The 25,719-nt window shown below is 46.7% G+C and overlaps 1 protein-coding gene across 1 annotated transcript in view; it reads right to left on the bottom strand.

The window, feature by feature from the left end:
- The window catches only part of LOC309448938 (acid-sensing ion channel 2), a 394,345-nt gene extending 371,016 nt beyond the window's left edge, over positions 1–23,329 (bottom strand). The window contains exon 1 of the mRNA XM_082070818.1: positions 22,751–23,329. Coding sequence (XP_081926944.1) covers positions 22,751–23,314 — 564 coding nt within the window. The 5' untranslated portion in view covers positions 23,315–23,329. The remainder of the gene's footprint in view (positions 1–22,750) is intronic.
- Between the last annotated feature and the right edge of the window lie 2,390 nt (positions 23,330–25,719).

The raw sequence follows: 25,719 nt of genomic DNA, 5'->3' as shown, positions 1-25,719 counted from the left end.
TTCCCGAATCCTGTCAGAGTTATGGTGCTGCTAACATGGCACGACAACAAGGGCAGAAGACACTTTTCTACCCCCCCCTGGTTTTTTTTAAACCTACAATAGTGATTTGTTGTCTCTTTTTGTCGTCTTCTGCTTTCTTGTGGCTTCTACTTGACAGAAAGGGGCTGCTCAGCGCTGCAGTCAGGATCCAGGCAAAAATGGAGCAATGCTCTTTATTCTGGAGGAAACTGGGTATATTCTCGGTGTACCAGAAAATCTGTTCCTTTTTTTCCAGTGTAACAGATTCCTTTGCACTGACTCACTACGTGCCACCTCTGGTGGCTTTCAAGTTAACACCCCAAAACGGAGCGAAAGGACCACAGCACCCCTTTTGTGGGATGCAAACCCAAAAGCTTGACGAGATTCAGGAACTAAAGGCCTGTGGCACTGTGCTGTGGGAAAATTAACTGCAAATGTGGCGCAAACACATTGAGCCTTCTTCCATGGTGCCTGGAGCTCCAAACCAACCTTCACCTCCCATCACAATCTGCTTGGATTACAGAGCCACAGTCTGTCTAGCTGGTGAAATGCCTTTGGAGAGGAGAAGGATGCTGCGTGTTAATAAATAATGATAACTGATGATCCTGTCTGGGGGCTAGCAGGGAGGTAGAGCTACAAATTCAATCAACAGGTGCAATTTGCATCCCCAGAGCCAAGTACATGAAGCAGCCTACAACTAAATTAATTACTATTGGAAGGCCAGGGGCTCTTGTGGGACAGCAAGGGATGCACTTCAGCTTATATTTAGATTTAAAGTCTTGACTTAAGAGACCCTGTCTCCACTCTCATGCTTATAACAGGGGCAGGTAACCCTATATTTGCAAGGAGAGAATATAGCACAGACAAATTGCTCTTCTCCTACTTAAGGCCTTGAAGTCACAGGATAACAGGCTGTCATGGCCATTTGTTTCACTGTCACCTCTGGGTCTACATTAGGTGCCATCCATCAGCAGAGCTCCCACCCAGCATGGAGCAACCCCAACCAAAAATGACTTGTGAGACTGCTGAGAGCTCCCCAAACAGGCTTCTGCTGCTCCTGCAACAACATCAAATGCTTCTTCCATCTTTCTGCCCACATCCTCTGCCAGGATTCCTCTCTTCTTGGACACCGAATCCCTTCCAAACTGTGGTGACCTGTTGGTCACCATTTGTCTAACGTGTTTCTTTAGTAGCTGTCCCAGCTGTCATCCCACTATCTTTACCAGGACACAGTTTCACACTTGCCAGAGATTTATATGCTTAAGGGTTCTCCTAACCTTTCTATTTAAGATGATGCTTCCCTCCCATCAGCTTTGGCTTTGGCCAGTTCGTCCCAGCAGCAACCAGAGGAACTGCTGGGTCAATAATTATCCATTCATGGGCAAACAACCCCTACCAGGAAAATGATTGTTTTGTTCACTGGTGTTGTGGTGCATTGCTAAAAATTTACTGCTGCTGTGAGGACAGTGTATTCTGGGTGTTGCCAGCAGAACAGGCAACCTAAAGAAGGTCAAGGAAAATCCATTAATTCTATGATTTCTTGTTCATGTGACCAGAATTTCTCTGCGTACAAGTGCATTAATATTTTTCTATCCCTGTTCAAAATACTTTGCCTTGATCTACATTTGCTTCTATCCTCATTATATCAAAAGTGGTGTCTTATGCTTGTCCCTGGGCCAGTGATAACTCCTGTTTCTTCCTCCTGTCTTTTCTAACCAGTGTTCTCATACACACACCAAAAATAACATAAACATAAGCACAGTCATAAAATTCCAATGAAGAGGATAATGCAATTTCTGAATTCAGTGATAATCATCAAGACTATATTGGTAATATTATAGTGTTCTATATCTCATTTGTTATGTAGCCACCATTACCTCTGGTGTTGAGAATTATCCCAGTCCTGTAGTACAGGAGGGAATTTATACCTAGACCTGTGCTACCACATCAATTTATGGTGTGTACATAGCCTGCCCTTCATTGCTTGCACTCTGCATCCTCTAGTGAATTCTGTGAGTAAATAGAAACCACAGGAGAATCGAGGTATCTGATTCCCCTACAAGACACATCTATGTTGTGCTCCAAAATAAAAGCAGAAAGCAGCCTTGCTAATGTTAACTTTTCTGGCATGCAGTACAATGTCTCTATCTTTAACACTTTCTCTCCCATGGGCAAAAAGTCCCTACTAACAGATTCCTTGTACTCTGACAGGCTTGTATTTCTGTTATGCTCCTTATGCCCTGATGAGACTAGAAGCAAAACTGGAAGCAGCTCATGCTGGGGCAGTGACACCAGTACGACCAACAAGGGAGCGTGAAGACGATCTTGAGGAGCAGAGCCGTCATCAATACATTGAGACATGGGCTGTTAGACAATATCTGTAGGAACCGGCATATGTAATTTCCCAGGGTGAAGGAGAGGACTGTATCTGCACGGCAAAATAGCTGTTTTATAACCTGTTAACTGCAGGACAGCCTCCAAATTATGTCAAGACAATGATATTAGCTAGTTAAATGCCAAGTATGAGCGACAGAGATTGCATGAGGATATAGAAAGAGCCAAATATGCCAATAAATCCCACTGAAACAGTGCTGACAATTGCAGAGCCCTAGGGCTGACGGGACCTGGGTGTATTTGAAACAAAAGCATAGTGTGGGCAGCACAGATAACCACTCAGTAGCTGACTAACCCAAATACAAAGCCGACTGTTCTCAATATAAGTCAAAACTGTGTCTCAGATACTGAGGGTCATCTGCAGCGTATCCTCCTTTTCTGGACAGTCTGTGCTTTGATGCAGAAATTGCTTAAAAGAGTTACAGGTCACAGCAGAAGCAGACTGTATTCTCCAGGTTTATAGAGCAGTGAATTTAAGCAGAACTGAGATACACACACGAACGTGCTCCCTGAACCTTCTCCGTGGGACGTGGTCATCGTGGGTGCACAAGAGAGAAAGAGAATTTAAACCTTAGACCTATACGGAGAAAGGAGAAAGAACCCCCATTTGCGCAAAAGTAAATTAGGAAACAATTACGTGGTGCAGGGGAAAAATTACAGTAGTAGCCAGTAAGGAAGACTTCTCTTAATCATCCCGCATTAGCTCAGTGAATCGGAAAATCACGGCAAGTCTGCCAGAGAATATACTGCCCAAACCTCGTATCAACTGCCGAGCTACATAATATTGAGCTGCTTGGACAGGAAAACGCATTGCTTGCCATAAAGCATGCCTCCCCGAGAATTACAATCTCTTATTTGTCATGCCAAGGTGGGTGTGTAGGGGGAGAGGATTGGAAATAAATGCCACGAATGCTCCCCGTTGTGAGCGGGGAGCTGGTTTATCTCTTCAGCCCAGAACGTAAACCCCACAGCTGCGAGTGGAAACAAGGGTTATTTACAGTGCATCTTCTTGACGTAAACCTCCTAGGAGGGATGAGGAAGGTGTTTCTTCTTCATCACAAGCCCGACCCTTGCCTTGTGTGGATACGTGAGGAATAAAAAGTGTGAGATCCTTGAAGGGAGAGGAAAAATAGTGTTTTCCTATGAGAAGTCTTCCCAGGGCCACGCTGACAAATCTGCAGTGCTTTTCATTATGGTGCCACGGAGCCCTTAGTGTATGCACCCAGGAGAATGAATTTCTCCACAGCTCCAAAGCCACGGGGGTGCCTGTGGTTGAGAAGGCACCAGCAGCTCAGGAGAGGAGCTTCCAGGTACTTGGACTGAGCTCTGACACCACCTCCCCCTCAACAGTGGTTTCTTTGGTCCTACAGCCCCATCGTGGCTCATAACCAGGAGCTTTCGCAGTGATTAAACCATCAGGCTGGGATAGAGGGGACAGTTTGCTCTATCACAGGTGAGTGGCCAAGCCAAAAATAATCTCTTCTCTCTTCCATACTTCCCCCATTGACAAAAAAATAAAAAGGATAGATCAGCCCTTGGGGAGGATGGAGATTTATGGTCCACTGATTAAGAACTCATGTTCGCATTAATCCTATTTTAATAATGACAATAATGATTTAGAGTTTCTGCTTCCATTTGGGGAACTTCCACCTTAAGATGAGAAGCTCAGAAATCGAGCATTTCCTTGCAGCCGTCTCAGAGCTGCTGGCCCAAAATTGCTCCTCATGCCGGCTTGGCTGCTTTCACCAGCACTAGACGAGCCAAGAGAGGAGCCTGGATGTATGTGACACATCATCTCATGTAACCACCAGCTGAACCCAACTGTGAGAGCTGGTCTGTGGGAAGGATAAGTAGTGCTGGTGCAAGAGAAAAAGGAAGGTTTTTGGCAATTTCTCTTGACTTGGTGGGTGTTTTCACTTGGGCTTTCTGCCTGGCCACCATCAAGAGCATTCCAGTTCTTCCCTGCACCATGTGTGGGTGCGACTGCAGAGGGAACAGCTGCCCAACCAACTGATGTATGAGAGGCCCCAGGCCCTAAAAAGCTCCTGAGTCTTGTCACCTCCGCACTCTTGGAAAAAAGAGCCCATTTTCTGCACAGGGATATGACCTGAAAGAGCATCGAGCTCACATGCAGCTGTTTAATGGGAAAGCAATTCGCTTCGTCTTTGCGTCTGTGAGCTGGGAAACACAATGGCAAGTTACTCTTTAAAAGTAGCTGAGGCATACCTAAAACAATGGCTTTTTATCCATTTATTTATTTTTTAATATGCAGGAGTATAAGAGAGAAGCTGTTTGATTTTTAACTTTGCAAGAGCTAATAGAATGTCTTTAGCAATGCTTAGCTGGCTCCTCTCACGCGAGCATCTCTGCTCCTAAAAAAGGTCTAAAAAAATCTTTTCTAGAAAACACCTTCCTTTAAAGAAGAACTTGAGAAATGCCATTCTTGAATGTCAAGGACTGAGCTTTGTGGATGGTAATGGACTTGTAAAGGTGGTGAAGCTGGTGAAGGAGTGAGATTGGGGGAATGTGCACAAAGGCATCAAGGGCTCTCACCGCCGCAGGGTTTGTGACCACATCTCAACCCAAAGCTGCTTCAGAGAGTTTTGTTATAGCTGAATCTCACCAGAGAAGCCTCATGGAGATTTGATTTTCCATAGAAGCAAAATAATAGCTGCCTGCCTTCCCCAGTTTCTCTCTGCTCCATTTGCTCAGGCTCGCCAAATTCAGCAGAAATCCCTCAGCTCTTCCAAGAATCAAACATCCAGAGGCAAAGCTAAGCAAAATAAATTCCTCCTGTCCCAGGCTGTCACTCCGAGTGGTTTATACCAATAAAGAACCATTAGTCGCTAATACCACAGGGTCTGTGTGTATGATTGTGTATTTTATAGGGTATTTTCCCCTGTGGGGGCCTGTGGTCGCTGTGTATCAGGAGGCTACCGGTTAATGGAGGGTCTTTGGGGACGTCTGTTCCCATGGGGAACCCTTTTCTACCTACACGTGAATGCAATTTGATTCAGTGAAATCCACTTCAGGACAAAAGTCTAAATGAGTCACTTGGACTCTCTCATTTTGTTTCAGAAATGCTGGAGTATTTTGGTTTAGGTAGATAAAACAGACAGTTAAAGTTTATCACTTCAGTCCCTTTTATTTTTAACATCTTGGTATACTGAAATATTGATGGCATTTGATAGTAACAAACCCACTTTCATTTATGCTAAATATCCACTTAATAATATATGTGCATAATAAACCTGTTTAATATTGTATATATTAATAGATACAATATGTATTTAATATAAGTTCTTTATAATATATTAAGCCTAGTGTAACACAATATAAAAACCTATCGTGTTATAATACAGTTTCATATTTTGCAGTAACACAGGGGTGCAAACAAGCCCACAACAGCTTTACCTTCATGCTGCTCTCATTTTTGTTCTGATTTATTTGACATGCATCACGGAACGAATCAACAGGAACTGGTCCCAGCCCACTTGGAAAAGCAGCAGCAGCGTTTCCAAGGGAAATTTCCATTGGGATTGGCTGTGAAAGGAACAGACCCCCAGCTGGAAGATCTCGACTCAGAAGCACCATTTCCAAGGCCTGTCTAGACATGACAACACAGGATTAATCGCTCCCTGGCTCAGCAGAGCTCAAACCGAGCTGGTGAGGGCACCGGCAGCAAACCCTGCCTGGGGAAGAGGGGAGCTCTGAGGTTGTGAGTCCATATCCCACACATGTCTGGGCTGACAACTCCATCTCACCTGGAGATGAAGGGAATGCAGCTATGCCTCTGTGTTCTACAGCCCCAGCTTGGTGGAAAAAGGAAGGATTTGGGTTTAAACTGCCTGTGAAGAGCATCTCTCTGAAGAAGAAAACTTGCTCATGCAGTGGGGGATAGCACACAGCGCGGAGAGCCGTAAATAATGCATACATCCCTCGCATGGAGTTTGCTTCAGCCTCATGTTCCTCGGAGAGTCAGCAAATATTATTTCTCTATTCTCTTTTGTGTTTCCATGGGTGGTGGGCGGCTCTGGGAGAAGGGAAAGTCGTTCAGTGGTGCTGTGCTCATCTGCTTTTACATCTTCCTCTCTTCTTCGCTGCCTTCCCAAAGAAACAGCGTACCGAGCAGTGTCGGATCAGCAGCACCACCAAGCTCCCCCAAGGGCTGTGGTTGCAGCTGGGTTTGGGGAACAGATTGGCTTAATGTGTTAAACTAAACCCAGTTTTTAGAGCACGTAGCAACCGGGGCAAGTGGTGCCTGGGACTGCTGCTTCCCAGGAAAACAAAGCAGAAGGATTTGGCTGCTGAGGAATGACAAGAGACAAAGTATTAGTTTATCTCCAGGCTAATGGAAACACTTCCCTGAAAACAGGTTTAAAACTCCCCGTGACTGCGAACGGAGGGGATCCAGAACTCACAGCTGCTGAGCAGGTGCCTGAAATCGTGATTCACTGGTGTCGCTTTCCGATTCCCAAAATGCTAACAAGCTCTTCAGAGCCCTAAACTGCTAATTATGAGTCTGAGACTGAAAGGGAGAGTCCAGGATGCCTTCGTGCTATTGAAATAGTCCAGACTGAATTGTGTACAGAGTAGCAACAAAAAAATCTTGGTCTGAGTGGATAACGAAGTTTTTGGGACCCCAAATCTGCTAATAAGGTGCTCAGGATGCTTGTGCCTCTCCAAGTCAATCTTTTTAAGCAATTTGAGAATTTGAACGTTCACTCCCATGCTTCTCTTGCACAGTCCTCATCTCTGCTTGAGTCCATCCCTTCAGGTGGGATTTGTGGGTTGTCCCAGCTGGATGCAGCATTTCCTCTGCGTTACAGCCACTGTCTGAGTCCCATGGATCAGTATGTGGAGAGCAATTCTATTAAAAGCCACTGTACAGAGTGGTGTTACACTGACATGTATTTCTCTTCCACAGAGCACCCTGAGATGACTTCAGTTCTACAGAGTCTGACCTACTTTTAAGCCAGGCTGATTTTGTCCAAGCAGCAGCTGTGTTTGAGGGCAAAGAGAAGTAAAAGCTTCTGAAATCCAGGTCTGGTTTCCTGAATATCACACTCAAACCCCCAGCAAGATCCAGAGCTGCCTGACTTTGGTGTCCTCTCCTTGGCTTCCCTTGCACATCCCTCCCAAGCACAGGCTGCAGCCTTGGCTTTCACAGCAGAGAAGAAAGGAAAGCAGTCTCTATTAGTCATTGCATCATTTGCACAGCCGTCAAATGGGAGAAGTAATTAACTCAAACATGTTTATCTACAGTAATTATAAATTTGCATTGCTCTCTCTATCAACAAAGTGGATTGGGCTCCCAACACTCTCTGAAGTGCTCACATAGCCCATGAATTGCTTTTTTTTTGCACGAGTCCTGGATCTTTAGAAGAATCACACTCAGTGCTGGCTCTGTCTATATCCTTTCTGTCTCTCAATAACCTGCTGAAGATCTGGGGCTCCTGGGATGTTTCTCAAAGGCCACTCATCGCCCTGCAATCAATAGACCCTGATTTGCTTCCATTCTCCACATGGATGATGGAAATAGCAGCCCAGATACCAAACCTTGCTGTGGGAACAGAAGCAGGTGAGGTGCTTCAGTGTGGCAGTGACTATATTTGGATTTTAAGGGAATTTCAGCAGAGAAATCCCAGATTATCCCTGGGATTTTCCACTGCATTGCCAAGAAGTCTTCAATCTGCATTGGCTTTTCTTGCAAGACTCCCATTCACAGAGTCCCCCTGTCTCACACCGCAGGCGGCAAGTGTCACATAATACATTCTGGATTTGTTTCTGAGCTCGATTCCTCACCTTAGACTGTGTTGGAGGCTGCTGGGATGTGGGCTGGCTCTGCGCACCGTGCGCGCTCTCTGGAAAATGCTCCAGTGAACAAACATTGATTAAAAACCAGCAAATGTGAATTACAACTGACTGCATAAAGGTGCTGGTGAATTGACGACATATGCACACGGTCAGAACAAATGATCTGGAACGCAACAGTGAGAGATGGAAAACTCTTTCCCATCCCAGTCTGACGTGTGTCGGCGTGGTGCTGAACTGCTGTCCTGCTGCATTTTCACCAACACCAACCTTTCACTGCTGACCATGGAGCTGATTCCAGCATCCAAGGGAGCTCCAGAAGAGCAGTACGCATCTACTTTTAGTCTCTCTCCTTGCTGGCTGCATCAGTGAAGCAGAGCATCCCTCCCTTTGCAGCAGGACCAGCCCAGACCTAGCCATCCTGATCCACAGTTCTCCTTTCCACAAGGGTAATCCCTCTGGAGATGGGTTGTAGGTGAATCTAGCAAAGCACCAAAGGGTTTCAGTAGTATGAGCTCTGGCTGCAGCACAAAGGGGTGTCAGCAGGGTCATTGCTGGTCTCGCTTTGGGTAAAGCTTTCAAGCACAAAACTTAGGATCCAAAAGGGGACAAAATGGACTCAGAGCAAAGAAAGGAGGTTGAACTGCACATTCAGCACAAAGCTGTGATGCCAGTCCCAGATTTGTTAGATAATACCCCCTCAGTCAACAGAAAGTGAGTCTTAATTAGTCCACATCTGGGCCTTGGTTTGTCCTAAATGCATTCCCGCGTCACTTGATGCCGGATCTCCAGCTCGCTCTCTCCCTTCAGGCATCACCGAGCATCTTTCAAGGGAGCTGATTTACAATTTCAGCCCGTAACACAACCCCGCAAGGCACGTTTGACGTGGCTCCAGGTTTGCCCATGAATGTTTCCATACAGCTCTAATTAATAGCAACAACAACCGCTTTTTAAGCCGTGGGAGGGAAACCCCGGCGGGCAGAGTGAATTCTTCACTAACTGCTACCACAGTCTTGTCTCTCTAGGAAACCCGAGGGCAAACTTCCAGATTTCTTTCCTCTCCTGCAGTACGTGGCAGCGCTGCAGGGGGGCCATGCTTTGTAATGAAAACAGTGCATTTGCTCCTGCTTATTTATGGGATAATAGACCAGGTGCTCTGTTTTGTGAGACAATAATCAGCGTTCTCAGGTGGATAAAATCAAGACCAGCTCACTCATTTCTGCAGAGGGAGTGTATTATTGTCTTTACAACTAAGGTTTGCATTTCCCCCTCTGTTGTATTACAAGTACTGGAAAGCTATTAGTCAGAATCAATCTAGCTGATGCTTTCCACTCTTTTCTCCCCTGCTGCTCAGAGACCCCTTAAATCAGAGATAACGTTATATTATTTTTAAGCAATAGAGAGGACAGACGATCTTCCTGATCAATTTCTGTACAACATCTAATACAACAGCACTCCGGGGGCTCACAGATCCTGCATCGATACAGATGATAAATTAATATCTCACCATATCTAGTGCCTTGATTTCAGTCAGATTGGCCATTAGCAAAACCCCCAGGACATTCTTACCACCCCTGGAAGGTTAAAACATTGAATAACACTCAGGGATGTCTTCAACTTGACATTATAATGTAAGGTTGAGAGGCTGTTAGACTGGAGATGATTGTCTGCAGTTGAGGTGTCTCACACTCATGATTTGGGTAGATGCTCGTAACAAGGAACTCAAACACCCTCAACCACATGGGACCTTCACACAGCACTGGACAGGGTTAAACACCCATGAACTTGTACCCTGATGGACTAAGTGTTAATATCTCCATCCAGACACAGACAGGGTCTGAGTTACTCAAATTTCCAGATCTTACAAGCTGTGTATTGAAATCTTCCCGTGATCGAGAAAAGCAGAATTCACACACTGTGTCTCCAAGAACTGAAGGGAAAGAACTTTCCAGGACACAACCATGTTTTTTTGGGTTTCCCAGGCACCCCCACCACCTGCTGAACTGAGACCAGATGTGCCAAACACCCACGATCCTGGTGTACACACAATCCATTCCTTCAGTGAAGGGCAATTTTGGCGTGGATTGTTTGGGAGAGGTCCTTGAACGCAGCCTCCTGTTACTGGCAACCACATCATATAATCCCATCCGCAAGGGATGATCCTGCTTTAAAACCTGCTAGGCTTTTTATCCTCATTATTCCCAGTTACTTCAAGATTTCATTCCTTCAGGCATTTAAATAAAAACCCAAACCTTTCTAACTTGAAGCATAGGGTTATCTATGACCAATTTACACCATTCGCTCCAAAGCCAGCACCATCATTTAGCTGAAAACAGTTCAGTGCTCATCCCCTTGACGTGTTTTCTACAGAGTAATCACAGCCCTTCACGCAGCCTTTGCCTTGCTAGCTTAAACAAGCTGAATTCTCATAATCTTCTCTCCTAGAACAGGTGCCTCTCTTCCTTAATCCTCCTGCGTACCTGTTCCAGTTTGGGTTCATTGTTTTTGAACGCGTGACCAGCTGTTCACTCTGCACTAGCATTTCGCGCTGCTTTTTCCAATGGCATTAACATATCCTGATCTCCGTAAGAAATAGTTTTGTAAAGATCCTTGGCAACGTATGCAACGTTAAAATAGTCAATTAAAAAAACCCTAGTCAGGACCTTTGCCTTATCATTCTTGTAGTTTACAAATCTATATAAAAATTCTTGGGTATGGACTACTCTGAGCCACCGCACGTATCGACTGGGATAGACGTGCAAAACAAATAGGTGAGGATGGAGCACTAAGAAGGTGTTTGCTCGGTGATGGTTGAGACCTATAGCCTTCAAAAAATCTATTTTTCAATGCCCTGTGATGGTGCAATTTTTCCCTTTTTCCGCTTCCAAAATGCTGCCACAGACGTTACTCGAACCAAGAGAAACCTCCTCTCTGGAGCTGAGACTGAGCTGCTGAGACTGAAGAGGAAACCTTTTACATTGCGCTCTGAGATCTTAAATATTGTTGTTCCCTGTTGAGTGTGGGTTAAGGGAGGAAAATAGAAGTACTTTTCTCTCTGGCTCTTTTGCAGCTCTCATAAAGGCATATAAAAACAATAATGAGCCACTCCAGCACTTTAAGCAGTCGGGCAATGATGAACGAGACCCACTAAACCACTTCTGCCTTTGCCAAGGGCACTCTGGATTATGCTTGAACCTGTTTTAACCTTAACACTTAACCTCCTTTTCCACAAAGTTGCCATTGCATGGCAACAACCATGGAGCTCAAAATAACAAGGCAAAGGAATAACTCCCTGAGAGGAAAGGAATGTTTACTTCACCGTTGGGGCTGGGTTTTAAGAAGTGTAATTTATCTACTTGCTAAACCTCAAAATTTTAAAGAAACAGGAAGATAATTCTATGTTACTAATAAAGGAGGGAGGAAAGCTATGAAATTCAGCATGGGAGTATTTTTTTTATGATAATCTGGCACGAAAAATTTAGAGAAAGAATACAGCTGAGCATTATTTCCAGCAATGGAGGCTCAGATGAATGTCCCTCACTCCCTTGAGCTCAAATCCTTACTTGGAGTTAAGATCACCCAGGCACTAATCATAGAATCACCTGGGTTGAAGGGACCTTCCCAGCCCCCCCAGTGCCCCCCCTGCCATGACAGGGACATCTTCACCAGCTCAGGGTGCTCAGAGCCCCGTCCAGCCTGGCCTGGGATGTCTCCAGGGATGGTTCAGCCACCACCTCTCTGGCCAACCTGGGCCAGGCTCTCACCACCCTCATTTTAACAACAGACTCCCCTTTCCTCTGGCTTTCCCTTCCTCTCCCACCTTGCACTGGGTAGGTAGAAAAACCCAGTGTGGAGCTACTGGAAACTGTCTCTCAGCTCATGAGCAACACGCAAAACCTCCCCCAGAGGGATATCTCGGGAACATGGGGTTCCCCGCAAGTATCATATGCATAGAACTGGGATTTAGTCCATCGCCGCTGTAATAAGTGATAAAAAAATCATCATCTGCATCATCTCTGTCCTTAGCAATTCAGTGAGAGGGGCGCTTGACTGAAAAACATCACATTGATGTGGCCTGAGGGTCGCACACCCAGTCGCTGGAAAATCTCAAGCCTGGATGTGCCTGGACAGAAAGCAAAGGGAAATTATGCCACGTGGGGCCATGAAACACTGCAGGGAGATGGAGCTGCTGGGGCACATGCCTTAAAGGAGGGGAAGACTGAAGGTTTTCTTAGCAGTCGCATGCTGTTTTCTAGGTTTATTGTGTTTAATGGATGTGTGTGTCTTTTTTTGAAAGACAAGTGCAATTACAAGAACGTACCTGACTCATACATTTATTTCTCCTCCTGATAGGAAAAACAGCAAGGAAGGACAACAATACACAAGCTAAAAGGGCTGACAATAAGAGTGTTAACTCTTCACTCACACCTCTTCCCCACCTTGTGAGATTACTTTGCAAATGGGGACTGTATACGTACATACATGATTTGCAACAAAATGAATGCACAACACATTTCCCCATCCCTGGTGATTAAATTGTCCTTGCTTCATCTATAGAGTTTGCCACATTAATTTACCTGTGGTAGCTGCATTTTACTTCAACCCACCTGCAAGAGGTACCATTACACGTTGTTTTGGAACATGGGAAGAAAACATTCTGCAATTAATTGTACCGCCAAACAGCCAACAGCGCATGAAATGGAGGAGTAATCTTAGGCTTAGAAATACCTTAAACACATTTAACAGCATTCCAAAGTGGAAGGGAGGGAGAGGTTTTACTTAGGGATGCTGTTTAGCCTGCAGGCGCTTGCAGAAGCTATCTGGGATTTGCAGAGCTGGGAATAGCTGTGGATGCTCAGGTGCACTGCGTACCTGACTTGCAAACAGAGCAAGCAAGGCTATCAAAATGGGGCTTTTTTTTTGAGTGAAGACATAGCAAAATAAAATCTGTTTGGTTTTAATTTCTTCCGAACAGGAACGATGGATGCTCTCGTCTCTGCACAGAATCACAACTCGCGTCACTCTCCGAGGCAGGTTAACACAAATCCCCTCCCTTATTTCATTTTTCATCCATTTAAAAAATAAATGTTTAATAATCAGCAGGAACCAGGAAGACAGCCCTTGCCCCAAAAAGGTGACAATTTTACCATTAAATTGAACTGAAGCATGTGAACGCCACACTGAGATGGTGTTATGGATGCTTGGGTCTGGGTCGGCTGTTCCTACCCACACCTCAAGTTATATTAGCATCCCTGCTTCTCCTTGGTGGAGTTGAGTTTAGGTCTCTCCTAACCACCAGTTTTCATGAAACTTGTAGAAACAAAATGTTTTTGACACTTCTCCTGCTCTTTCAAATGGCAGCAAAATTGCTAAAACCTTCTGTTATCAGGAAATACGGCTAAAACTGAACCATCTCCAGAAAGCTCAGAGGATGGTCTATCAGAAAGCATCTTGCTCTGAAACCTGCCCTTTGAAGAGGAGACTTGTTTGAAAGCAGAATACGAAATCCCCTCTTCAGGGAAAGCCAGATATAACTCAGGGATCACCTTTAGTAACATCAGACAGTAACAAATTTTCCCTCAAAACTCATGTAAAATAGAGCCTGGAGTGCACTTGGCCTACAAATGCAAGATGTAGAGACTCTGTGGGGTAAAAAGTTCCCCAGTTCAACATGACTTTTTCCATTACTTAATTCAGAATGAGCTGAAAGCCAGAACGTCCACTCGATGAGCCATCCCAGCGTTTCTAGACTTGATTTTGCTCTGAGATTTTTTTTAAAACTAATTTCACAGAAAGCAGAAATGCTTTAAGATAAAAAGCTTTCATTTTTCTCAAGGGAGATCTCATCCTCATTACCGTACCATTAGGAAAGCAATTTTTTTTGCATTCAGAAAGTGTTTTCTGATAGAAAGTTTCCAATGGAAATGCTCAGACCAATTCCAGGCTCATCAATCTGGGTTTCAAAGACCCATGCTTGCTTCTGGTCTGAATCTGCTTTTCTTTGAGCCAACCTCAGGACTCCGCTTCCTCCTGCTATAAACACAGTTTTCTCCCCTTTTTGTCTCACCTCCCCTCTTCCTGCTCTCCTTTCATCCCTTTTAATTTAACCTGCTGCTTCACAGCCTGCACAGCAGCTCAAGATACGCAATATAGATAGAGAACGAGGAGCCACAGCTCAACCTGAAACAACACGCCAACAAAAGCAGAGATGTAGCACAGGTTTCTGAACACTAATGCACCCACCAGACAGACAGTTTTTAGACTCCTATAGGCACTATAAGAAAAACTTGAGCATTTTTGTAGTATTATGCCTGAATACCATGGAAAAATCCTTTCCCTCCTTGATCTATTTTCCCCTAGAGATGCGGATGTACAGAGTCATCATCATAGGACTGACCTCTAAGGGTCTTTTTGTACTAGCAAGTGAAAAGAGAATGATTTTCCAGGGATGGATGCAATTGTGGGGGCTAACATCATTATCTCACTCTCATTAATGTCTTTAGGAGGCAAACTCCACTGGGGTTCAATAGAAATAGGATTGGTTTGTCAGCTTGGGATTTGCCTTTTCCCACAGCTCATCCTTAACAGAATAGACATTAAAACGTCTATACCACTGCATCTTCACACTCACAGCATCACCCCACGGTCGTTTGTGTCCCTGTAATTACACACACCCCGCATGGAACTCGTTGCGGTTGGTGTCAAGCAGCAAACGGCACTAATGTTAATTTGACCGCAATCCCTTGTTGTTGCCTTTGCGGAAAGAAATTCATTTGTTATTCATGCGGTTGTCACATGTATTTGAGGAGATGCTCCATCATAATTTAGCATTAGTTAATGGCCACTTAAAGTGTTCCTGGAGCATCTGTAGAAGGGATGGTGGCTGTGGGATTCATTGCCAGGGTGGTATACAATAAATGCAGTTCAGTAGATGAGTATGAAGCTTCTCGTCTGGCACAGCAACGCCTTCTCTTGATGAGGGCATGATATCCACACCCTGTCTCGTCATACCGCTCATGAAAACCATTTCAATTCTTACATGAAGATTGGTTTGGATGGGAATATTGTTTGAGAATCTACCACGGCAGCAGTTTTCATAAGATCTCAGAGGAAATCACAGCGCAGAACTGGCTGGTCTGATAGGAGCAGAGAACTGGGCAACTGCTATTGCAGATGAAAAGGCCTTGATGGCCCAGGCTCCTTTGCAATGGGTCCTCTCTGGAAATCCAACCAAGCGCAGATTAAACCTCCTTCCATCTGCCTCACCCTGAGCAAATATATGTGCATCTTCCATTACTGTTCACTTCTACACTTCACACCCCCTGACTTCATGCACAGGCTAAATCCTTTCTGCAACAACAACAGATCAAAACACTTCAGCTTTTCCTCAAATAATGGAACCTGCTTCAGTTGTAAATATTCACAGCTGGGTGGAAGTTGTTCCTTAGTGGGGCCTGAGCATTCTGGTGTCAATCTGTTTAAATGCCTCACAAGCTCTTTTACTTCCAAGGGGCAATTTTATTTTCTGGTGTCCACCTCCTCTAGCTCAGTTTCCATCTGAGCTTGTTGAGCTCGTCATCCCCAAGAGGTTTCCTCACGCTTATTTGCAGGTCTGGAAATCCCAACCACCTTTCAGAAGACCATCCAGGTTATGCTCATCCCTCAGTAAAGGGAATACATTTAAGGCTTTTTCTCTTGACCTCTCAGCAGATGCAGGTGGCAAATTAGCTGCTGACTTTTGTGACCTGCAAATATGGAACTGTTCATGTTTTCCTTCCTCTGCAAGATCACCTCTCTCATAGCTGTGCTCATCTTGGAGGCAAGATTGATATTAATGGATCTGTTTTTCCAAAGAGCTCTGCTATTGAAAGCCACATGAAGGGTAACATGAGCCCAGTAGGCAAAATACATTCTACATCTTTTGAAAACTATATACATATAGCTATGGCAGTAACACATCCATCCGGCACCCTGCCTGGGCCCACTTTATCACAGTATCTGGGCAATATATTGCATTTTATTACCTGCACCCTGACCAAGCGTCCTGCCTGACAACAAATTAACACATAATTCTGCTGCACTGGCCAAGCTGAGTCTGGCTGGCGCTCCAGGTATAAATTCCTTTAACAAATGCCTTTGTGAAGGCACAGGAGGGACTTGCAGATGGAGATGCCTCGGGTTGACCTTGCTGTCCCTGCTGCTGTGAACATTTTCTCAGTCAGGAGGAGCTGAATGATGGATTTGAGGGTTTTTTTAGGGAATCTCACCTGTCTTCTCTTAAAGCAAATAGGGCTGGAAGGACAGGAGCTTGCTCAGAGAAACCATGACAGGTTCATTATGGAGTCAGAGCTGTGAATGCCTCAGATGCTCAGCGCAGACAGAGTTGTCAGCAACTCTTCATTTTAGGCCAGTTTTTCTCCTTAGGTCAGGAATGTGAACTCAAACTTGTACACAAGGCTCACAGAGGGGAACGTAACCATCTTCCCAAATTGTCCGTAATTTTCCATGTTGTCGTTGAACACTGAGAGTGAATTGAGCATGAAAAGATGAAAAAGAGATGTGCACCTGCTTTTTACTATCGAATCACAAAATGAATACTGTTGGAAGGGACCTTAAAAAGCCATCCAGGCCAGCACTGGGATCAGACCTATTTTCTCTTTTAATAAAGTGAAAACTGTTTTGCTTCATGACCACTGGTTTCGAATTTTGCCTATTTCCTTCCATGGGGATCATGGACACTGAACTGCAGCAGTCAGGACCTTGCAAGGTGTGTTTAGGGTAAACCCAGAGTGGTTCACATCATGTTTTTTCACATGGGATCACTGCACTTAGTCAGATAAGCACAAAGGTCCTGCAAGAGGGAACATCTGGGAGGTTATTTATTATTTGCCAGGAACTCTCCAAGGGCCATTTGCATGAAGTGTAGGGAAGAAGGTTGGGACAAGCTATGTTCCATTTTACCTCTCCAGATGGAAACCGTGCTGCTTTTTCAATATGTTCCTGGTCTTCACTTACAGTTTTGGGCATGACTAGATTTATATCTGGTTCATATAGAAAGAGCACAAGTACATTTTAATGTTTCCCATGGTTTCACCCTTTATCTACAGCAAACAGTGGCTGGACCCAGGAGACCTCCCTGTCGTCGGGGAGACCCTGTGAGATGAAATGTCTTGTTGCAGAGAGCCACGGGCTGAGGAAACACCAGGACATGGTGGCTGACAGACATTTATCATCCTTGTTCTCTGTTTTTACAACCTTGCCTCTCCAAGCTTTCCCAGCACTCCAGTTCTCAGTGTCTGTCTGGTATTAAGGCCGTTTTGCAGGTAGCAGAGCTGAAGTGCAAGAAGCCGGACTCAGAAGTATTTGTAATGCAAAGGAAAGCCTCGTGTAATTTCCAGGAAAACGTTGATGAAGCCTTGCAACCCTCAACCATCTCCTCTGTCCTTGCAACTCTAATGACATCCCTCTTGCTCAGCATTTCTTCCTTATCTCAAGGGCAACGTTTGCATTTTGCTTCAGCTCCAGATGCTGCTTTGAGTGCAAATCCCCCCAGCAGATGAGGTGCGGTTTGTGGGACAGAGGAGCTCTCACTTGGCTTCCTGATGAATAATAGTGATGAATGGGAATCACTTAGAAGACAAGAGTGGTTCTTGCTCCCCCTGAAACGAAGCAGCCGGGTGCACGACACAAGCCAAGGCCACGGGCAAGGGAAGGCTGAGCCCACAGCTGGCTCTTAGGCACAGAAGTGCTTTGTCTTTCCTCCCTGTGCCTCATCTCCCTTGGCATTCAAAACCCTCTGATCTCCAGCTGACTCTGATACTTTGACTGTGCTCCTTTCTGAGATACCTCAGGTCTTCAGATTATTTCCCATTTCAAACCCTGAATGAGGGAGGGGACTGTGCCTGGTCAAGAAACAGCTTAAACCAGAACAGAACACAGACCTCTTAAAAGAAAACTAAGGAGGAGTTTATCACTGTGCTGCTCAGGTCTTGAGTCAGGCCAATGTCTCAAACTTGGATCACCCACGTCCCAGCCACACTTCTGAAGCTTCTAACCTATAGGAGTTGTTTCACGCAGTGGGAATACTTAGTATTAAAGGACTTAATATTGGGGTTGACATGAAAAGACCCCGCTGAAGTTCTACAGCCTTCCCTTTGTTGGATTTTAATTCCAGTAACCATTCGAGACCCAGGAAGCTTTTTTCATGAACAGATATTCATCCCAACCACCATCCCCCCAATGAAACTTTCTGGTGAATGTTAAAGCACTGTCCTACCATTTAGTAATAAATAAAATAATAATAAAATAAAGCTCTGCATTTCTCAAGGGCATGGTTTGCATGTTGGACAGATACATGATCCAGGAACAATCCAGTTCATTTTAGACACCCAACCAAGACACCAACAACGGTAACACAATAACCCTGCGCTCCCTCCTATGTCCACGCACATTTTCCAGAAAACCATTGTTAAATAGAAAGAAGTAATGTTTTTCCAAATCAAGCAGCCACCAGCCTGAATTTTTCTTGAGGAAAGTGGAAGTTGTATAACAGGAGATGAGAATGGACTAATCAGTATAAAAAGCAAAAGCTATTTACTAAATACTGGCCTAGAATGGGAAAAAATATGCATGGAGAAAGACAGATTGACAGAAACTCATGTCTCAAAACAAATATCCACGAGATGATCTCGATTATGTGGACACTGTCTGTCAGTAAGAATATGTATTGAAAATAAATCAGTTATATCCTTCAATTGTCATAGCCACTGGAAATAAATAGACACCTGGCAACACAGGCAGAGCTGGCACAAGCCAAGTTATTGCATTACCTCTAAAATGAATTGAATGTGTGAGGAAGCACACGCTACACGTTCCATTTAGCAAATGACCCGACTGGAAAACACGTTCACACACCAGAACGCACACCCGCTGCCATCGTTTGAATACGTCTGGCAGGGTTTGGCTGCTGGGGATGGTTTTCTCAGCAAGGTGAGACTCAGCCCATTGCCCCTGCTGCTTGTATTCTCTGTATCTTCTCCCAGGTCATGCCATCAATCATTATATATTTGCCCCATGGGCTGAATGAGTTTTCATGGACTTTTCTCCCCCGCTGTCCCTTGTATTTGCTGTGCCGCATCCTGCAAGGCTCCCCTGCCGTTGCTCAGTCCATCTCATGCTGGAACAGCAAAGGACCACGAGCCGCACCGACAAACCCAAGAAAAAGGCTTTGATCAGCACACCCACAGAGAGACCCAGAAAATCGAGGGCTGATGAGCCGCAGCTTTGCCAGGCTCAGCAGCAGTAGGATGGGAAGACCTTAATGTCATGTCGAGCAGCATGAGCACAGCTCCTCCTGAAAAATGCCATCTGCGAGGTCATTTCCAACCAAGACCTCCTGGGAGGAAGAATGCAGAAAAAAAGGAGGGGATTTCCTTGGCTGCTGCTGTTATCAGGCTTCCCTCCTCCAAATACTCCAAGGGAATGGGTTTGCTAAAGCGCGTTCTGCCAATTTTCTGTTCTTCATTGCTTTGCCTACAGCAGAGGTCTGCATTATCTTATCTGCTGCTCAGGAGTCAGCACATACGCTAAGACCTTGCTGTTCCCTGTGGATATATCTCTGCAGAAAAGCTTAGGAGGCTCATTCCTCTGAGCAGACCATAATATGGGGAAACATTGTCTGGGAGGCATTAGACAATATCCCGAGGAGAAGGAACAGAGAATGTAAGGAAAGCACAGCTCGAATCCTGTTAATAAAGCAGCGACACAGAACTGGAGCAGAGGAGTGGAGGGTAAAGTCACATTTTCAAAGTGCCAGGACACTGCCATTCCAGCTTCTGCTTTGCCACGTGGCAAAAGCAACGTGTGCTTTATTCAGGGGACACACTGCGCACAACACACACCCCCCTGTGCATCGAAGGGGACGGCTGGCCAGCTGGCAATGCTGCAGTAACTTCTTTAACAGAACCTTATTGCGGCGTTAACTGCTTTGGTGCAGCCTCCTGCTGCAAAACTCCCGCCTCTTCTGCTCCCAGATGCATGAATTTGGGGAGGATAGAAAAAGAGCCGGAGTTCTTCACCGTGATGATGTATAACAAAACTGCTCTGGGATTCACACCCTCTGTTTCCTGACAGGAAAGAAATCAGGCTTCAGTGGTGATGCTCCTCTTTTCCCAGCTGGTAATGCAGCAGAATGGATGGGCTGTCACAGAGCCCATATGCAGTTGCAACAGGTCGCTGGTGATTAAATGCAAAATTCATCCAGGACATGAGGTTCTGATTCAGCCCGGAGGCAGCTGAAAGACCTTTACAGCATCCTCCCTGTGGAAAGACCTACTCAGCTTTCAAGCAGACGCTTTTATCTCTGAGAGGTAAAGTCTGGAAGGAAAACAGGGTTGTTGTGTCCCCTTTGAGTGCTGCTCCCTGGATTTCCATAACCTGAGGGATTACCTGGAGCCAGTGAAACTGGAACACATGCCTGTTAGAGAGGCACAGCAGGCAATGATGCAAGATGTTGCCTTCTGGATCATCTAGGAGCTGCTTTGCAGAATGAGCCGAAGTATTTTCTGAATCTCTATAGTACTTTGACAAGGACAAGCACTGTGAGTCTGTAATATCCTGTCTGTTTTGGCTGGCCCTAACCTGTTTTAGCAGGGCCAGGGTTTATTCAGCAGACAGGGAATGTTTAGTCTTTCTGGAAACTACTGTAACCCCCATGAGAAAAATATAATAATAATCCATATGTCATTGTTTCAAAAGCAGCTACCTCGAAAAGCTGAACGGCCAGGGAGATGAGATGACACCCCACCATGTCCCAGGGGGCCTGCCAAGAGCTTCTGCCTCATATGAGAACAGGACCAGCTTCGTTTAAGTCTCGCATGTATTTTGACAGTGCTGTTTTCTTGCTGGACTTGAGACCTTTGCATTCAGCTGGTGTTTGTTGCATTATTGGGAAGCCCATGGGCAGAATCCCTCCCTGTCCCCACACCCTGACCATGGTTAGGAGATGTCTGTCTGTCCCGTTGGGATCTGTCCTCACTCCCCAACTCTTTTGTCCCATGTTTCTTCTTTTCTATCCCATTCTCCAGACTTAGTCACACATCTTTTCTTTAGCAACCTCTTCTCCTAGTGACTCTCTTGATATCTTCCTACAACTTGCATGGCCCAGGCTCTGCCCAAGGAGCAAAGTAGCAGTTTGCCTGGATATCCAGTTTGAAACGGGCAAGGCATCACAAGCAATAACTGAGGCATGAAATTATATGTCCCTGCTCAGATGTTTAAAGACAGCACAGTCTGGATGATGCAAATGACTGTTGTAGCATGAGTCAGTTGGACTCACTGGCTAGGACACCCAAAAGCAGCAGAGACAGAAAATATTCCCTTCTCCTAAAAACAGATAAAAATCCTGCTGATGAACCAGACCACCACAAAACCTGTTATGACACCTGCCTGTCTGCAGGACACACAGAAGTGAGCAGAACACGCAGCATCACTCCCAGAGACACAAGCAGCAGCGTTACAAACTCCAGGATCACTGACCCCCCAGTCAGTTCAGTTGGTACAAAGGGACAAGCGTCACCTGAGAACAAAATACAACTGAGCTCAATCCGCGACCCACATCTCTGCCAGGACAGGACCCAAACCCAGCCTGGGGGGAGCAAACCCTGCAGCCCAACCACACACAGAGGGCATCACTTCTTCCATGCAACCTGCTTTTTATTTTCAGCTGATGTATTTTTTTTCCAGTCAAGCTACCCAAGCCAGCCTGCACTGCCATCAGGGTGTCATCCAGAAGCTGGAAGCTGAGCAGCATCTGCTTCCTTCAGGATCCTCAGACTACCGGCTTGCTCCACCTCCCCACCAGCCTAAGAGCAGACTTGGTTTAGAGCAGAGACTGATTTCTTCTCCTCTTCTTCTTTCCCCCCCTTCTCTCTAACACAGCATCAGGAAGGGACCCAGCTGCTGCCCACACCGTGCAGCAAACTACCATTTATGAGCCACGACCACTAGGAACAAGCAGAAAAATTTCCCCTTCCAAGATTTCAGCAAGGCTACAGACACCCGGGGAAATATAACTACCCAATGGACATCACTCAGACCATCCCTGAATGCCTTCCCCTCTTGCTGGCCTCTTTCCAGCCCTCTCTACCTTCTCCAGCTGGCTAACATTCACTGGCCATAGCAGGAGACCCCCAGGCCCCCTCTGATGCTCAGCAGGACCCATCTGATGTCCTGGTCTGACACCAAGCAGCCTCCTGGGAGCTGGGGACCTTATGGAGGCTGGACCTGCTGCAAACCCCTTGCAGGGCTGGCCCCACGTAACCCCGTTAGGACTCCAGCAAACAAACTTCAACTCCACAGGCTGCCTCCTCCTCCTCTGCCCTGCCAGAGCCCAGCAGACACCAGCCACTCATCGCACTGCGCCCACACAGGCTGGCGAGTCACCTCCAACGCTGTCCTGGTCCTGCCACACCACCACCATCCGCACACCCCGAGAAGGGAAAAGCAGAGCGTCTGTCATACTCACAGTTTTGAAGTCCTCGTGGTTGCACTCTTGGCCTTTGAATTTGCAGTACAGCATCATATCCTTCAGGTCGTGGCCGACCCGCGCCAGGAACTCCTGCATGTTGAAAACTTTGGGTTTATACTGCTTAAAGTTGGCCTTTTCTTGGAGGATGGCTAAGACAGCGGGGTCAGCCAGGTGAGGGTTGGGGATCTGCAGGTTGACGTCGAGCAGAGCCAGGAGCTCCCCGGCGTGGTACAGGTCGTTGGTGGTGAGCCGGGAAAAGCGAAACTCGTTGAGGTTACAGATGGTGACAGCAGGGAACACCAGGCTGTTTGCCACAACCTCATCCACTTTGGTCACGTGCTGGTAGGAGAAGTAGAAAGCCACCCGGTCGGAACTCTCAACCAGGAGGAGACCCAGTGAGCCCACAAAGGCCATGGTCCAGAGCAGGCGGCGGATGGTCACCGGCCCGTAGACAAAGACGTGGCGGATCCCGTGCAGCGTGGAGGTGTTGGCAAAAATCTGGATGCTGGAAGGCTGCAGGCTGCCCATGCTGCCCTCGCTGGTGCTGTCCTTGAGATCCATCAGGGGTAGGTAGTTAAATCCTGGCACTGCTTTTTGGGTCAGTCTGTAGCTGGAACTGGGATCCGAATCCCTCCCCTCCCCTCTTGAAAGTAATTAAACCCTTTTAAGGGCAGGAGAGAGAAGAACAATCTCAGGCCAGCTGCTGCAAGTTTATCCCACAAGCTCAGCAGTAGCTTCGCGGGGGTAAATATTTATATAAAATCCATTCAAACTCTCGCTCTTGATTTTCTCGGTGCGATAAGAAGGGTTGGTTTTATTTAGGGAGACACCAAGGTGATGTGGAAGAGATGTGGGTGGGCAGCGCAAGCCGAGCCAATGGAAATAAAGTCCTCCCCCTACACACACACATGCACACACACACGCGCCGAACAGAGACGAGATTAAGCGAGAGAGCGAGCTTAGAACAAGTCGAGGCAGCTCGCAGCCTGTTAACTAGTGCGTAAAAGTCCAAGGATGCTGCTTCCCGGAGCTGATGTCTTGCAGAGCGGTGGGGCTTTCAGACCGATCGGGTGATGCTCCCCGTGCTCCGAGGATGCGAGCTGCTGGATTCAGGCATCTCTCTTCCTCCCCACCCCTCCATTTTGGGCAGGGCTCCAAGAAATATCGTCCTCAAAAACCTCAGCCGGTGCTGCCGGTGTTGCTTCCAAGGGCTTCTCCCAGGGAAAGGTGGGCAGCTAATTCAGCAGGAGAAATACGAGAGGCAAAGGGGGAGGGAAAGGGAATGGCTAAAAAGAAAAGAAAAGGGGGTGGAAATTGCTGCTCAGCTCCATGCACACACAGACATGCAGACCGAGCAAGGGAGAAAGCAATAGCATGAAATCTCTCCTGTGTCACGCAGCAGCTTGGAGCAAAAAATCAGACAGGGCAGGACTGGGTGGAGAGAAGAAGGGGGAGGAGAGGGGCTGCAGCATCCCTCATGTCTCCTTCCTCCGTCTCAGAGCTTCCTTTGGCTTCAGGACTCTCAACAGGGTGAAGCGCTGAGAGCCGTGAGTCACGCATCGATCCGGAGCCCCGCGGCAAGGAGACAGCCCTGGGGAGGGCACAGAGAGGGGGCTGCGATCCGAGACGCCCCGCTCCTGCCTGGGGGTGAGTCTGTAAGCACCTGAGCCTCGGCAGGGTCCGGGGGGGCTGTGCCGAGCAGCTCCTATAGCCCCCTGGGCTCAGCCCAAGGGGGACTCCAAAGACTTTCGGCCAGCAGGATCTCCAGATGTTTTGTTTGCAGCTGTGATGGATGTGTTTGGGGAAGATGCTCCCAGATGTGCGTTCAGCCTGGAGGTTTGGAAGGAGGAGGTTGGAGCGGGGGGAGCAGAGTGGGAGATGTTTCCTACCCACGGGATACTGCAAAATCCTGTAACGATGCCTCTAGTCATGAGAGCATCCGTAGTGCTCACTGCAGGAGATGGGAACGAGCAGGATTCAGCCAGTGCCGAAAGGTGCCAGCGTCTGGGGTAACTCCCCTCTGTGTTGTCCCAGTGCACAGCAGGATTTTCACCTGCCTTTGTTCAGATCCAGAATTAAAAAACAGTTTCTATCTCTGCACATCACCCAGCACGATGGCAGGTGAGGGTCCCAGGGGCCAGGTCACCCTAGAGGTGACATTCCCAGCTTGGATGAGGTGGGAGGAGAGGGTCAAAGCACAGACAGAGCCTGTCACGGTCTGTGGGGTGATCCCCAGCGACTCTTGGCTGCATATGAAGTTACCTCAAGGACAAACCCAAAGATGACCTGGGACAAAATGAGCCCATTTTTTAAAATGTACAGCCCCAAGTGTTGTTTTCGTGGGAGCAGACCCTGGAAGAGCCTTTGTACTTCGTGCTGTTTGGCCCCTTCAGCTCCAGTGATGGGTCCAAGCCCCCTCAGGGACACCAGCTGGCATGGCCATGAGCCTCCTTGTCCTCACCCTGATGCTTTTCACCCTGAGATGAGGCATTTTCAATGTTTGCTGCCTCCAAAGCCACATTTGGCCCTGGCAGCCCAAGGCAAGCCCAGCCATCCTCCAGCATAGAGCACCCTATGGGAGCAACTCAAGTTGAGCTGCTCATCCCAGCACCTCTATGTGGCAACACAATCCTGTTGTCTCCATTTTCCACCAGGGAAACTGAGGCAAAGACAGACCAAAGGACTCAAGAGCGATCACCCAGAAAGCTCACAGCATAGCCATGAGTTGAATTTACCTGGAGATCTATCAGCATACCAGGTTGTTGCCCTGAAGCTGAACCATCCTTCTGCAGCCAGGAGGCTTTAGGACTGTACTGAGACCATGGCTGGTCCTTATGGAGAGCTGGGGTGCAGAGGCAGCAGGAGCTGCCATATGAGGTTGTTTTCCTCTCTGTGCAGCTCTACAGCAGCTCTGAAATACAAAAACCAGCCCCTCCTCCTGCATCTCTGCTCATGACCAAAGCCAG

Source organism: Streptopelia decaocto, assembly GCF_964273445.1.
Source record: "Streptopelia decaocto genome assembly, chromosome: 22".
NCBI lineage: Eukaryota > Metazoa > Chordata > Aves > Columbiformes > Columbidae > Streptopelia > Streptopelia decaocto.
Note: the sequence above shows the minus strand (reverse complement) of the source record. Positions and strands in the feature narration are given on the sequence as shown.